The 16,337-nt window shown below is 39.9% G+C and overlaps 1 protein-coding gene across 1 annotated transcript in view; it reads right to left on the reverse strand.

Moving 5' to 3' along the window:
* Window positions 1–16,337, reverse strand: part of RNF217 (ring finger protein 217) — a 62,091-nt gene that overhangs the window by 21,708 nt on the left and 24,046 nt on the right. Inside the window, exons 2-3 of the mRNA XM_014876680.2 lie at window positions 9,009–9,242; window positions 2,463–2,627 (exon numbers count right to left, since the gene is read on the reverse strand). Coding sequence (XP_014732166.2) covers window positions 2,463–2,627; window positions 9,009–9,242 — 399 coding nt within the window. The remainder of the gene's footprint in view (window positions 1–2,462; window positions 2,628–9,008; window positions 9,243–16,337) is intronic.

The following is a 16,337-nucleotide window of genomic DNA, read 5'->3' on the forward strand; positions in this document are numbered from 1 at the left end:
TTTGGAGGGAGTGATGGATGGATTGGAGAGAGAGGCAGGCAAGTATTAGATCTAATCCCCCTGACTTCAAATTGTAAACTGTCAGAATGCTATCCCCATATGCCCAAACACCTACTAAAGATTTGACAAAGAGTACTGCTTAAGATATATTTTTCTGAACTAGTCGAAGTCGAAGATGTACTTTTTGAACTAACTGCTGGCTAAGTGGTACTTTTGATTACTTGCAGGTTATAGACTTGATTTAAAAATAAACAGTATGCTGAGAGAAACATTTTGGAGATTGTATGCAGGAAGAACTTTTTTTCACCTCTGAAGAAAAAAGTATTGAGAGTTAGGATAGCAACACACGTTAATAAAAGGTTGAATTCCTTCTTCAATATTCACTTACAGTGCCACGTTACCGGAAGGACTTAACAGAGGCTCTTTTTCTTGTGCTAGTTTCGTAAGTTTCCATACTGCCTCCCACCATGTAGGTTTTGTTTTCCTTTGATTAAGAAAAGATACCTCAAGTATTTTTTAAATTAGCAGCCAAACTCATGCAACTTCATGCTTCAGAACTGGTAACAAGCCATGTAAGTTTCAAGTGTCCAGCCTTTTCTTTTGAAGATGGTGAAAAGAGCTGAATATTTAAACATGGCATTTTAATTTTTAACTTATTCAGGCTTAATGTTAGACTTAGCAGTTTTAGTTCTTTTCTCTTTCCAGCTATCAGCCTTCTTACCACTCCTGTTTTTCCACATTCGAATTTTTTTTGCTTGGTCCACTTCCTTAATTTTTTGGACAGTTTATTTTAAGTTACATCATTCCCACTGTCATAAAATCTGAACCTGGACACAAGTCAAACAATTAAAATCAAAACACATACTTCTTCCAACTCTAAAAGGAACAAAGTATTTTACTTTAAGACTTCCCAGAAAGTGAACATTTTTAGAATTGACTCAAACCAATCAACTCTTACCAAAAAGTAAGCTGCAAAACTCTGTGAAAAGGTCACACGTGTAAGGAAGAAGGGTAAACAACCAGCTGCTGATTTCAGAACTTTCCAATTTCACTCAGTGTTTTGAAATCTTTCAATTTCAAGCTATGGCATCACAGGCATTTCTTTCTCAAAGACCAAAATATGCTACTTAATAAACTGATGAACATTTCCTTATTTGCACAGTGTAAGGCTCAAACTGTGATGTATACTTTGTATGTTTATAAGTAAACCTTCCCATTCAATATTCATTTGATACGAAACAGTCCAGCTTTAACTTACTGCTCTGTTGGAAGCTGTGAAAATATAGCCAACAAATTTAAGAGCAACCTCCATTAAGGGCAACTGGGACAGGGGTGTGCAGGGCTGTTGTATCTCATTTGAGTAGTAGGAAATACTTATCACTGAAGGGATCAATGGCATTTTTGGGATGTGGAACTGCATTTCAGTGTTGAAAATTAATAATGAGAAAGACTTCAGAGAATCATCTAGGTTGGAAAAGACCTCTGAGATCATCAACTCCAACCTTTGATCACTACCTTGTCATCTGACCATGGCACTGTCACATCCAGTCATTTCTTGAACACCTCCAGGGCTGGTGACTCCATCACCTCCCTGGCAGCCCATTCCAATGTTTAACAACCCTTTCTGCAAGGAAATTCCTCCTGATGTCCAGCCTGAACCTCCCCCGGTGCAGCTTGATGCTATGCCCTCTTGTCCTGTCACTGGTTGCCTGGGAGAAGAGGATGACCCCCACCAGGCTATACCCCTCCTTTCAGGTGGCTCTAGAGAATGGAAAGGTCCTTCCTGAGTCTCTTTTTCTCCAGTCTAAAAACGAGGCTCAGAAGGGACCTCAGCCACTCCTCTCAGGACTTGTGCTCCAGACCCTGCACCAGCTCCGGTGCCTTTTTCTGGACTCACTCCAGCACCTCAATGTCCTTGAAGTGAAGGGCCCAGAACTGGACACAGTACTCGAGGTGTGGCCTGTGAAGACCCACCTTGAGGTACAGCTTCTGAAGAAGTAACATTCAATCCTACAAAACTTACAATTTTGCCAAGTCTTAGTTTCCCTTAGTTAACTTGTTGACAGAGTATTTCCAGTCTTACTCAGATATTGAATACACTCAAACTGTCTGGAAAACCTGACAAAGGGCACTGTATTTCCCTAAAGCTTTCCATTTCTTTAAAGCTTTATTTTAGGATTAATTTATTCTGCAATTAATTAACCCAAACATTTCTATGACTCTAAGCATACATCAAAGCCCCCTCTTAATACACGTTTCTTTTACATGCAGACATTCTGCAGAATCAGTGCAGGAACCAGCAAAAAAATCTGACCTGCGTTTCTCAAATGGTCATTAACAACAAACTGCACAGTAAGTATGAATTTCATGTCCAATACTGAGCAGAAGCTACAAATATTTACTTTAAATGTATATTTGAACAGTTTGAAGTACTACCTGTAAGCCAAGGGAGAGCAGCTCACCTTGCATTTTGGACACTTCTGGGCATTCCTCTGCCCGTGTTCGATTTCGTTGGCCCAGTGACGTAACAGCTTGTCTCCCTTCTTGTATTCTTTGCAGTTAACGCCTTCATGCCAGGGAGAGTGGCACTTGAAACACCAGACAAATTGGCAAGATGGACACTGGATCTGTATAAATGAGAAAACACCACATATTTGCAAGATGGGTGCTGATACAACTAGCAAGTCTGTTTTAAAACCACTGCTCTTCAATTAAGAGAGCAGCTGCCCAGCAAAGACCTAACATCTTTTGGAGGCTCTGTTTTAAAAACACAAGAAGTTGTGGAAGCTAGCATGTTCTTTTCCTTTTTAAACAAGGGAAAATACAGAAGTAATTGCTAAAGCTGGGAAAGGCCTCAATCAAATGAAGCATAAGTAGTTTGGTTTAGTCACAAGCACTACTTCCCAAAGTGATTGTGTGGCTCAACTAACAAAAGGCAGAATCCAGAAAGCCTATTCAATTGCCTCCAATACATTTGGGAGAGCACCTAAAAATGAGCTGACAGTTTTCAGTGCAGTGGATCTGTCTTTTTCTAGGAATAAACTGCACTGCCATATCCTATTAGAAAGTACTTGGTCTTCTGAAGAGGTTCTACAGAACTTGGCATGGGTTACGAAGCTGATATTAGAAATGGTCCTGGGAAAAGGGACCATGAACAAGGCTCTCATCCAAGAGCCACAACTACCAACGGGAAATCAGGCACCTCCTTTTGCTCGTGATTGCGTCAAGGCAAGCTGAGGCTGTGCCAAACAGCCCACTTGCTATAGACCACACCTAATGGCAAAACCCACAAGCCTTATTTAAATTGAGAAAGGATCTATTCTTTCCACTCCCTCAGTTTTAAATCATTGTGTCAAACAGGTAACATCATCATCACACCTTCTTACACAGCCTGCTTATGTTTTTTTATGTGAAAAGCAAAGGCAGCTGCTGTGTTTGCAGGAGTAATAAACAGAGGCACAGTGCAGCTGCTTATCTGACGAAAGACAGGCCTCCAACCTGGATCATGACTAAGGAAAGCAAGAACTAGAAGCCACATTAGACTCGGGCACATCCAGGCTTCTGCAACATGTTCACTTCTGCTGTGTTTGGCAGCAAAACATCTCAGCAGCCCAAGTGACTGCTGAGCACTGTCCACCATCTCCAGCTGCAGTCCATGTCTAGCACTGCCCTGGGCTGTGTACCCAGCTGATGGATGGGACTGAGGAATTCAACCAAACCAAGGGTTTTTGGTTATATCTGTGTCCAGACTTGGTTCACCACCAAACCAGAGAAACATCTGTGATGACCATACATGGTGTGGGGGTGCTTCTCAGGAAACTATATCCTAGAGTGTAGTCACATGTAAAGTCCCCAAAACATATTTCTCAAGTTCTCACTCCCACCAGGTGCTGTGCCCTCCTGTTGAGTTATGACAACTGGTGTTATGCTTCCTTGACTACAATTAAGAGTCCAAAGTAGGTGCTTTATCTCCCTTACATATTTTTCTGGGGCTGGCCAAAATTATTTGCACATGCAATCACTACATCTTTTTAAAGAGAAACAACATATTAGGACTAAAATGTGGATTACAAATATTATTAGTTTTTACCTGAAAACTTGTCCAAGGCCATGATAAAGTATAAAATAAAAGTAGTATAAAATAAAAGTAATATCAAATAATGCCCTTTCTCAAATTTAATGAGGCAGTTGCCAAGATGCTGAATCAATGAAAACATACTAACTTGCATCTCTGCTTCCCAGATGATTTCTCCTAATAAAACCAGTTCAACAGAAGGAAAATTTCCTGCTCTGCGAAATCTAAAGAATGATATACATATTGCTACTAACCAAACTAACACAGAGCACCGATCAATGTTTACACAATACTTTAAAAAACAATATGCACAAGACTGTCATCTAAACTATCCTAACCCATATCTCCATATCTTTCTTTTTTCGTTTTTCTCCTCCACTCCCTCCCGGCATCGAATTTATGTCTTTCAACAACAGATGTCACAGTGTCCTAATTCTGGGAAGACTGATTATAGCATCATATTGTAGGGCTCAGTATTTGTTTATGCCTCAGCCAAAGATGGAGCTTGTAGCCACAAGTAAGTGCTCTACAACCTGAAAACTTTTATCATTTGCAGCATTCAGACATTTGAGATAGAACACGGTTGTTAAAACGTACAAGCCCAAATCAACAGGTCAGGAAGCTGCAAGTTAAAGCTTCTTCCTTAAAGAAAAGGCAACAATTTAAAGCACAAGTTCTGTAGTTTTGTTTGGTTTGTTTTTTGATGAATATCTGACAAATTAATTGCATACTCTTTCTGTTACAGCATTAGATAAGCGAAAGCATTACAGCAGCCACCAGGATACACATTTGAACTTACACATGCACACTGACATGAGGTATTTCCAAATACATTAATCAGAAAGTACTGAAATACAGGATGAGGCTATAACCACAGGAACTCAAAATAACATTTCTTACCACAAATGGCCCTAAGTGAACTAGCGAGAACTCTATGTTTCATCACCAGTTTCCTCTTCCACCTGTCACCCTGACAGCACCTTCCTCAAAACTGAACTTGTAAAGAGTTTTTATAATTTGAATGGGCCATTTCACTTCTCTGTGGGTTCAATGCTTCCTGAGAATAACTGAAGCAAGCAAAGAAAACTATGTCCTTTAAGCAGTTATGAACCTTGTTTTTCTTGGAACTAGTGGCTGCAAAACAAACCCCTAAAATCATTCCAACTTGGATACAGTGTGATACCCCTGTGCTTAAGAAACGGAAACAGAACAGGGCAATTACAATAAGAATGTCTTTCACATTCTTATTCCACCTTTTTTCTGCTTTTATGAAAGAAAAGTCAAATATTATTTGATTCAGTAGTTATGCATGAAATCGCCATAGCAAGGACAGAAATGTTATCTACATATGATTTTAAACCAGTAAAATATATTATAGTCCAGCAAAACAAACTCTATCTGCAAAACAAAACATTAACCTTGTCTTCTTTCAAATATGTTTTTCCTTACAAACATTTTCCCATTTATTTTAGGATTTCTATTTCTATTGATCAGAATTGAGAGAATGGATATATACACAAATTTCTATGCCATCTGAAGATCAATCAGCCTTCCTTGAAGTAGAAAAAGATTACACAACTTTATGTTCTAATTCTCTTGGTTGTCAGCTTTCTGAAACACTGACCTTTGAGGCTAACATTTTCCATTTTCTTAGTAAGCCTCTTTGCTGAAAGCTACTTTATCTATCAGTTTCCTCACCTCACAGGAAAAGACTTTTCTAAACTGATAGATAATTTCAACACAAAATACAACTAACTCAGTGTGACCAGATGATAGCAAAACTGACTGCACGTGAAAAATATCCCTAGAACCTGAAGCTTAGTGGGATTTTCTGCTGCTTGGTGGAACAGCAGCTATATAACAGGATGGCCAAATTAATTATGCAATTAACTGATTACATGAATTACAGTCTCTAGCTGCAGACACTGTCACTTTATTTGAAAATAAATATGGGCTCCAGCCAAAACAGCTTCCTTCTCCTCATCATCAACCCATCCTCTCTCTTGAAACAGCTGAAAATAAGCAACAACAAAACAAATTTTGTACCCCATTAGGGCTGATCTTTGATCCAGCTCCCAGCATGACACCAAAAATCTTCATAAGCAGAAGCAGGCTGGCAGGAATGAACAGCTGAGAGCAAGGAGGGAGAGCAGAGCAAAATCACCACATTAACAGCAGCTGAGGTTCAAGGTAGATTGAAGCCATGTATAGCCATGATGATACCTGCCACTTAAAATTTGATCCAAAAGTGGGGAGCTAACAGATCAGCTCTATCACAGCATCTCTGCTGGTACAAATTCCCGCTAGTTCTAGAACAACTTTCAGAAACTCTTCAGTAGTTCAAAATCAAGTAAGCTTGTGTAATAAATGCATTGAAAAAACACATTTGCAAACCCAAGCACTCAAGTCCTCCTTTTATGTGACTTTTATCTCTTGACAGAATGAACAATAAAACTTCATTATGAATTTCACAGAGCAGAGGGGGCAAGGAAATTTTCAGAGCTAATGCGGGTTCCATTTGTGATAAAAATATTTTATGTAGACAATTAAATAGATCTCTTGCTGGTCTGTGTGATCTTAAGTGGCACTAATGGTAGAATAAAGGTTTGGATAGCAAGTTCTCACTTTCTTCCCCTCTTTCCTCAACATACATGTTAACTTTCTAGGCTTAGTACACCAAGAATTGAAACTCAGCCAACTGAACTGCTGAACCTAGACCAGCTTAGCTGACACAAATCAGCTATAAGAAAAACTAATTTATAAATTTGCTGCCTCTTTAAATTTCCATGTTATTTGTAATTTTAAATACTGTATCGAATTTTAGAAGTGGCATTAACATTTTTAAAGTATCAGTTCAAATGAAGTCTTGTATTTTAGAATGCTTTCTCCTTGCAGTGTATGAAAGAGTGAGCGTACTGGCTGTGCTATGATCCTACCAGCAGGCTTCTGCCTGTGTGTTCCCCAGATGACTCAGTTCTCTTGAAGCCAACACTTGCAGTGCTGGTGCAGAATTCACCTAGTGCAATTGCTGTTTATATTACTTGCATGTGAATAGGGCAGCCTCAAAAGCCTCTAGTCAGATGTCTCCTATGCAATATATACAAAATAAAATGTATTTTCGCCTCCAAATAGCCTAAAATTTAAGACACAATGTGTACATGTAATCACATGAGACACGAGAACCTAAGAAAACAGGTAATATTGGTCCACAGCTATGTGTGCATGTAAATCACTCATATATCTGCTCCATGTCATATATAGTCATCTTTTTAAACCTTCTCCCTGCAACAAAACTTCTCCTTGTGCAAAGCTTAAAATAATGACTGCAACTGTACCTACACCAAAAGGTTCAACATACACTTGAGGTTCAAGGAGTATGTTGAAATCCTGTGGACCATGATCACCCATACTGCTTGCCAGCATTGTCCCAATTATATTTCTGTCTAGCATCAACTAGACATTCTTGCACACAACACCTCGGCTCAGCTCTAAGGATACATTTTGCCAGAGTCTGTTGCCAGGAGATTTAAGCTCTGCAGATCAGAGGCACACACACTGAACTGCCACATGACCAGTGAACTGCTCCTGGCTTGCACGGTCTCCCATTCCTTCCCATTGTGGTTTGTAGGGCAGCTGGGGACATTTTAACTGTATCATTTTAACTCATAAAACAGCACTGGTTACATCCTGAGGAATGTTTTCAGATCAGGCAGGCCTGTGATACAACAGCTTCAGCACTAATGACCCACACTTGTGGGACACTAACAGCCTCTGACAACTAGGAGAGGCAGCTGCCAAAGCATTACAAGCTCTGATCTACCCTGGATTACATCTGATGTGTGGTGATGATGAAGCAGATGGGTGAAAGAGAATAGCTTTGGGCAGAAGGAATTTTACTCCCAGTTTCAAATTTTTTCCACCTCAGTGTAAGATGACAAAAATTTGAAAACACTGACTCCAACAGAGTGTGGCATGTAATCCATGCCCTAAACAGATATGCACAAATAGCTCATAACTCAGAATTAGCTTTACCAACTTTTCAGCTGCAATGAATACACAACCTTCTACCTTTTAATCTTCATACTGGGCTGAATCTTATGCTGTGTAATTAGGGCTATCTAAACAGTCATCTAAACTCCTACTGAGAACTGGTTTGTCCAGGAAAGGTGAACTCAATCATGAAATTAACCACAACAAATCTAGTAACCGGATGAAAAGCTATCACAGAACATGGTGCTGCAGACAACTGTTGTCTTCTGGAACTTAAATGGACTTGCAACAGCTCAAAGATTATTCTAAATTCTTGCTTTTTATCTTTGGTTAAAATCATAGTATAAGCAACTATTCTATGAAAAGAAATGCTGTAGATATGGGTTTTTTTCCCCCTCTATTTCTCAAAGTTCTGCATTGTGAATAAGGAGACTACAGTAATGTATAACGTCTGGTAAGGGAGTGAAGAAATCAGAATCAACAAGCAGGACACACAACAGCTCTATTACTAAGGAAGAAGCAATGCAAACAGCCTAACATAATAAATGCCCAGAACTCACTCACCCAGAGTTCCAGGGAAAATTTATAAGCTGTGTGTCTAAAATTATTGGTTATAGTGGTAACTCCCCTTTCCCAGTCTCTTCTGACTGTGATCATATTTTCTGCATGTCAGAAAGAAGACACGCTTTAAGTTAAAATGTATGTCAGGCCAAAATTATGCCCCCTACCAAGAAAAAAAAACAAATAAAAAAACAGGCTGAAGAGTTCAGCTGCTTCAACTGTTAGACGTCAAATACTTAATTAATGATGTACTACAGGTTCATATTCCTAATCACAGCTTGCACACAGCTCCAGTGAAACAAAAAAGTTCATTTAATGCTCACCAAATGCTGTCCTACTTTTGCAGTGCCATCTAACCCACAGCCCCGGCAAGCATGCTCACTTTGTATTTGTTCTCCAATTTGGCAGGGGTAGGAATGTGGCCTCTCCTCCGGAAGGTTGTAAAGTGCTTGCACTGAGGGCATGGCTTGGTGCTGGAGTCAATGCGGCTGAGTTCCAGGAAGTATTTATACTTGATGATGTCATCATGGGGCAGGTTATAGAGGACAGTTGTTTCATCCAGGTGTTCGCTGCACTCTGTGATGGGGCATTTTATATCCGCTTGTCCCAGCTGCACCTGCACATAAAAAAAAAAAAAAAAAGAAGAGCTGTATGATCTTTTGCTTGGGAAAGTAAAGCAAGCATTGGTGAATTTTGTGAGAAAAGTTAACTTCAAATACTGTAACAATCCAGAGACTACCTAGCATATCATCTTTAAATTATTTAATTTGTGCTTGGTGGAGTTACACCAAGCACACTGCAATTTTTCCAAAGAGCATATTTAAATCCAAACAGAAAAGCTAATTACCCTGATAACTGCAGTTATTAAACATATTCTCTCAGTGTATGCACCATGGCTACATACACCACATAACCAAATACAAGTCCTAACTAAAAATGTCCACCCAGTACTAAATACTTTGCGCATAATGGTCAGTGCACCACAGTCACAGCTCACAAAGGCTGTGAAAAAGCAGACAATGGAAATATTTGCATACTGTTTCACTGAAAAACGACCTGGGAATCACAGCATAGAGAAATAAAAAGTCAATTTAGGATCAGCAGCTCTGACTCAGGAACCCTGCTCAGTACACTAAGTGCCTCTGCAGTCTGCTTTCAAGAAGCTCCTTATATTCCATACTGCACATGCAGAAAGTTTTAGTTGAGTTTGGAACTGATCAAGCTAATAAATTTTCCCAGAACTCACGAGTTAAAAGTTTTAAAAAACACACACCCCCAAAACAACAACATTAAAAAACCTTAATAAAAACCACACAAAAACCAAACAAACAAGCTTGAGGTTAACAGGACAGAAACTGTTGCTGATCTAATGAGTCCTGATGGTCCCAAGCTGATCCATATTTCTAGATCTCCTGGATTCAAGAACCATGCTGGACCCAGATCTGCACTGTTCACGCTTGGCAGGCTTTAACTGCTCGGACTCCATGCCAAAACAGCAGACCCTCCTTGGTCTGGGAGCACCAGAGTTGCATTTGTTTGGCAGTGAGCCCAAGTTAATAAACCGTGCTGGATCTTGAGAGGCTGCAAGGACCCAGCTAGAGCACTAGAGCATGTTTGTGTAATCCTGAACAAGTGAGTTTTGACTGCACAAGTGCAGCTGACCACCAATCCAACTCCTTCCTTGAGTATCTCCATGAAGTGATAAACGGTGCAATCAGCATCTCTTTCCAGGAATTACTATTTGAAGGTTGGCAGGTTTGATTCCCCCACACTGCTTATTCTTTAAGATGATCAATTAGAGAAACCTGCCAAACAATACACTAAATACGACAGAAACAGCTCAGATTTGGATGCAGATCTCATTGCTGCAGAGTGGCACCAGAAGACACAAAGTCAGCACTAATGCAGTATTTAAGCTTAAAAAGGATGGCAAAAACCTAAAAAGCAACACAACACAACCCTGTCATTGTTGCTTCATCAACTGAGCCACATAGACTCTGACTGAATAATTCAGTCAGGAATCAGAGGATTAGAAGAATCATAACAACATGGTATCAAACCCAAGGTTTATACTGATTTCAAAAGAACTCCTATTGCACTACCTCCGGCTCTCTCAGCAACATAGCTAGAGAGGAGCTTGGGAGAGCAAAGAGATTAGGTATATGCTAGAGATAGAAACGCAGGGTGTGGATGGTGGCAGCGAGTCTCAGACTCAGAGCATGGTGGAGAACACTTCAGCAAGCTATCATTGCCACAGCGCCCTGAGCAGCCTTGGCTCAAGGCACAGGCAGGTCAGGATGGAGGCAAATCTGTCTGCAGTATGGAGGAGAGGCAGCTCCCCAGTAATACACCCATTCTTAGCAGGGAAATTCCCCACATTTCATTTCCAGCTCTAAAAGGTGGGCAGAGCTCTGCCATATGCAAACATCAGGCTCAGCTCGGCTTTTACATGGACGAGTGTAAGTACAGGAGGAGTATGTACTCAACGGCATTAAAAAAAACAGAACAAAAAAATCCCCCAAACCTCACATACTACACGCTGGGGAATGCCAACATTTTATACCTGTAGGACACTGATTCACCTGCAGCAGCATGTAAAATTGAAACCAAGCATACAGACCAATGGAGTGTTCTCAAGAATCACCCAGTGCATCAAGGAGCTGTACTTAAAAAGCAGATGACCATCAGTACAGCACTGCAGAACACAAGCACACAGAAATAAGAGAACAATTTGCTACAGAAACACAAAGAGCTCACACTAGGATTAACATCAGCTTTTGTTTAGACAAGTATAGGTACACTTTAGAAGTGAATAGTCAAATTAATTCCACCTATGACTACATAGTTTGTTTTTTTGTTTTTTTTTTTTAAATTAAGCATTAGGGAGGTATTAAAGAGCCAAGAGTAAACTAAGCTACAACGGAGTAGCACTACATGAGAAGGTGCATTGTATCTGACAGTACTTAAGCATTGCTTGTATTAAATGGTAGTTAGAACAAACCTGCATTTATAAAACCAAGGAATACAAAGCCCAACATTTTCTGTACTTCATGCCCACACAGAATATGATTAATATATGTGGTAAGAGTCAGGTGTGGTTTCAGTGTTTATTTTGAAAATATGTTTTACACCCACTTGAAATAAATAATTTTTAACCTCTGTAATAGTTTCAGCTTTTCAAGTTTGGCAGGGGCTGAGCCTTTTCCTGTGTTTTGAATGGGACTGAAGTGAACAGAGCTGGCTTGCTTATTAGCAGTAACTTCAATGGAGCCTTGTCCTACCAAAACAGTCCATCTTTGTGCACTAGCATCAGCAATGGATGGAAGTATAGCTTTAGAGGTAGCCTATCAGGCTACCTGCTGCCCTGGACTCAGGACATGCTACAGAATGAGAAAGGAAAAACAAAATAGAACAATCTCTTATGATATTGGTACAAATAACTAGTTTTATTATTTTCTTTCATCTTCTTTTTGTTTTGAAAAGCCTTATCCCTTCAATATGAGCTTCTCACAATATCAAACCACCAAGTTTTAAGAAAACCACTGTATTAAGAACTTCAGAGCCCTCAGTAAAGAGAACAGCATGGTGTATTTTCACAGCATGAGGAAGAACTCCTACGTCTAAGAGCAGCTGAGCTGCAGCAGTGTTAAATGTCAGGCAGCATCCAGCTCTTATACTCAGCTGTGCTTCACTTCTGTAAAGCACCTCAGGAGGGGCTACTCTGCTTACAACTGAGAAAGCAGGCTCTAGCTCTTTTCATCCTACAGAAAGGTAACATTTAAATTATCAGGAGAACAGTATGTACCTCCTCCTGCCAATTCATGACATTTTATTCTAGAAGTGTTTTAATTAGTGGGGGATAGAGGAGAGAAAGGGCAGGGGGGAACAGAGACAGGACACACACAGAGACTCTACACTGATTTACTTACTGCCCAAGAAAGCAATGATACCACCAACAGAAAACAGAAATGGATGGCATGATACTTTAAGTCAGAAAATAATTTCCACACCCAGAGCCTTCTTTTAAAGGAAATCTTTGTTAACTACACGTAAAGCAAGTTCAAACTAGACCAGAAAAGCATTGATTTATACCTCATTTGGCCTGCCCCAGGCTGGATGTAATGTAACATTTGCAGGCTGTACTTGTGTTGCTGTACTGCAGATATATTCCTTAAAGAAGGGGCCATTCTATTTTACAACACAGATCTATGAACAAGTATTTTCTAACTGAGACTTTGCTCTTCGTTCAGAGAGGCACATGCCTAATTGCTCTTACTTCTTAAAGCTGAAAGTGAACGTGGCCATGCCAAATATACACTTCTGTTGAGAAATTTAATTTCTACCATGCGCCATATTATCCCTTGTAAATTACCAAGGAAGTTACGCATTAAAAAAAATATTCTAGAAATGCACAGATGCAAGGGAAGGGATAGTCCAGTCTAGAGGACTTTCATACTCAAAGAAACAGTTGGATTAAAATTCCCTTTATTTATAAGCAAAATCCTGTTCCTTTCTAATTCACTGGAAACATTTCTTTCATTTTCATTGGCAAGTTACAAAGCAGTAAAGAATTACTTTTCTTGTATATTTGGAAAATCACTATGAATTTATTTTCTTTAAAAAAAAAAATCCAGTAATAATTTGTGGAAAATGCTTGAAGGAATCACCATGATTCAGAACTCCACAGTGGTAGGTGCTAACCAAATGAAATTCAAGTAGATGTGATTCAAGAAGTGCCAACCCAAGACAGTTCAAACTTTTACTACACATTATGCACCTTCCTTTAAGGCATTTCTGTGTTTTTAGTACTAACTTCATCACTCTAGATCTCTGATTTGTGTCAGTGATATCCTGGCATTCTCCATCAAAATTCATTTTAAAAAATGCTGTCAAATACATTCTCTTTTTCAGCTCATTCATCCTCCCTCCTTGCTCTCAAATGGCACAAATCCCTACTCCTGCTGCAAGACAAGCAAGAATAAACAGCTAGAACTTAAGAGTAATTAGATTAGTAATTAGGAGCTACTTAAGTTGTATCACTACCAAAAGTAAAATCATCTTCTGTTTTGTGTGTGCCACCTCCTCCACAGAACATTGTCACACAACTTATTGCCTGTTGTTCATTACTTCACAAACCATTACTTCACTCCATGGAGCGGTTTTACTTTTACTCCTTCTTTAATTCATTTCTCAACAGACCTGCAATAAATTACTTCCTGAATGCCTGTCTCACTCAGTTGCTCCACTATCTTCTCTGACACCATCTGTAACATCACTCAAGAGTCATCACTCCTCTCCTCAGGAGGGAAGGGCCTCAGTAGCCTTTATCAGGGCATGTATCACTGTCCTCAAAAGGATCCACGAGGCGTGCAAAATTATTGAGCTGTCATTAAGATCATCTAAAGGCCCCTTTACTATTAATAAAAATTGAAGCAGTCCTTTCTGTTGTGTCACCAGCTCACACAGGCCAACCCTGAGAGGGTTCACAAGGATGCTCCCCTTCACATGTCCTCTGAGTCTTTGTTCTCCTTTCACAAGTACCACACTTTCGGATGCAGCCATGACAATTCCTGATCCATGTGACACTCAAGAGTGTCACTAAGGCACAAACACTGCAGCCTTGAGCAGACATCACCCCTTCCAGTTTCGACAACAATTTGTTCTCAATGAGTTTTGCATTAATTACCACACTGTCCACACTAAAAAAAGACACAAAAAGAAGCAAAGTCTCAAAGTCTTTTAAGTACTTGCTAGTCCCTCATCCTTTAGGTGAAAGGCACTCAAAAGCAAGAAGCTAGGAGGGAATTTAAGTGTACACAACTGCATCCAGCCACTACCAGCACATCAAAGGTTTGACCTTTCTGCTCCAAAAGCAAGTCTTCTGAATGCTTTACAAAGCATATTTAAAAACAGCATCAACTTAAATTCTTAAAGGTCATCTAGTTTTTACAACTTCAGCCAGAAGCCAAGACTCCAGCTTCATTCATAACTCTGAGGACCACTGTCAGGAGCACACTTACACACATCCATGTCCCCAGGAGCACTGTGGAATGGTGCAGCTACACACCAGCGAGGGTCACAGCCAGCACCACCTGTGTGGGAAGAGACCAGAGTGGCTTTAGCCCCAGGAACAACCCAAAACCTTAACTGGCAAAACTGTTCTTAGCTGCCTGGAGCAATACCCCACAACATTTTGTTTGTTTCCCATTCAAACTTCTTTTGAAGTCACTCCACAGTCACATTTACGACTCTCCAAAAAAAACTCTGGAAGATAAACTAGAAAGATATTCTTCAGAATGCACCTAAACTCAATCAAACCTTTTTCTTAAAGGCCTCCTAATTTGCGTTCTCATTTGATGACATGGTGACACATACTTCTACTCCTTTTTTCTTCCACAGAACGAGATGTTACCTGCTCACATGGATGTGATATCAATACAAACATTCAGATTTTACTTGTCCTCACCATATAGGGATATGATTTACAGAAAATTATTTATGGAAAAACAAATCAATACTAACATTCTCCTTTGCAAGAAGTGAACGGTTACAAATATGGAGAGCTCTCCCTTTTTGTCTTTTCATCTCCTGTTACTCCATCGAATGAATTCAAAAATGAAACAATTTTATCTCAGCAATGCATTTACAAAAACTGGAGTGCATTAAATCATGCCTCTGCCTGCTACTACTCATCAAACCTAGTGCACGTCACCAGCAAGCATGGAGGTTATGTGCTTTCTGTTCTGGTCTTCTGGAACCCACAATGAGCTGAAACCCAGAGCAGAGGTAAAGCAGCAGTCCTATGCTTGGACAAAACCAGGACTGGTACACCCTGGTGGCTGCCCATTGAGCCGGGTCATTCTGGCAAAGAGGCCTGCCAGGGAGTTAGACTGAGAGGCTGACTAGCAGAAGGCTTTATCTTGCATTCTCTAGGGCCCCCAGAGGTTGTGAAAGCTGTCTTTGACCTCTCCTCCCCACGTGTGTGTGGGGGCAGAGGGAGAGGGAAATCCCAGTTGAGGGAGTTAACCTAGGAAGAATGGCAAAAACTGCAAACCTTGGAGGAATCTAACCCAAACCCACAGCCCTCAGTATTCATTAAGGAAAGAAAGAAAAGCATAAATGCTTTCTGATTTTGCCCAGGTGTGCATATTACCAATGTAAGTATGCTTATGCTGATTTTTTTTTGTTCCTTAGAAGACACGTTCACTTTTAATAAAAGATCCAAAGATATTCATGAAAGAGCTTTGAGGACAGCAGAACAAGCCAGAGACCTGCCCTTTCTCAGCTGGAAAATAGAGGCAGTTGCTCCTGCCTAGGAGACCAAAGGACCCCATATTAAAACTGAGCAGAACTTCTAACACAAATGTCTCAACTATTCTCTTCACCAACCTGATCATCTACATTCCCCAGCCCATAGGAAAAAGGACAGGCATTTTATAGCTGTTCTTTCCTGCTTTCCTTCAGAAAGATACCTACAACTAGTTTCCGTGCCTTTGCTAGTTTTGAGTTTGTGAGTTTTCTTAATAATTGTTTTGAGTTTTTTGAGCTTTCTTAATTGTGAGTTAATTTCTAAATTTGTGAGTTTTCTTAATAATCAGTATTTTTATGCTTGACAATCAGACATGAAGCCAAATTTTGTCCTCTTTACTTTATGAATTTAAGAAAGAAACAGCAGAGTTCCATAGGTATGAGCAAAAGCAGAAGAAAGCCT

Source organism: Sturnus vulgaris, chromosome 3 (genome assembly GCF_052056855.1).
Source record: "Sturnus vulgaris isolate bStuVul1 chromosome 3, bStuVul1.hap1, whole genome shotgun sequence".
NCBI lineage: Eukaryota > Metazoa > Chordata > Aves > Passeriformes > Sturnidae > Sturnus > Sturnus vulgaris.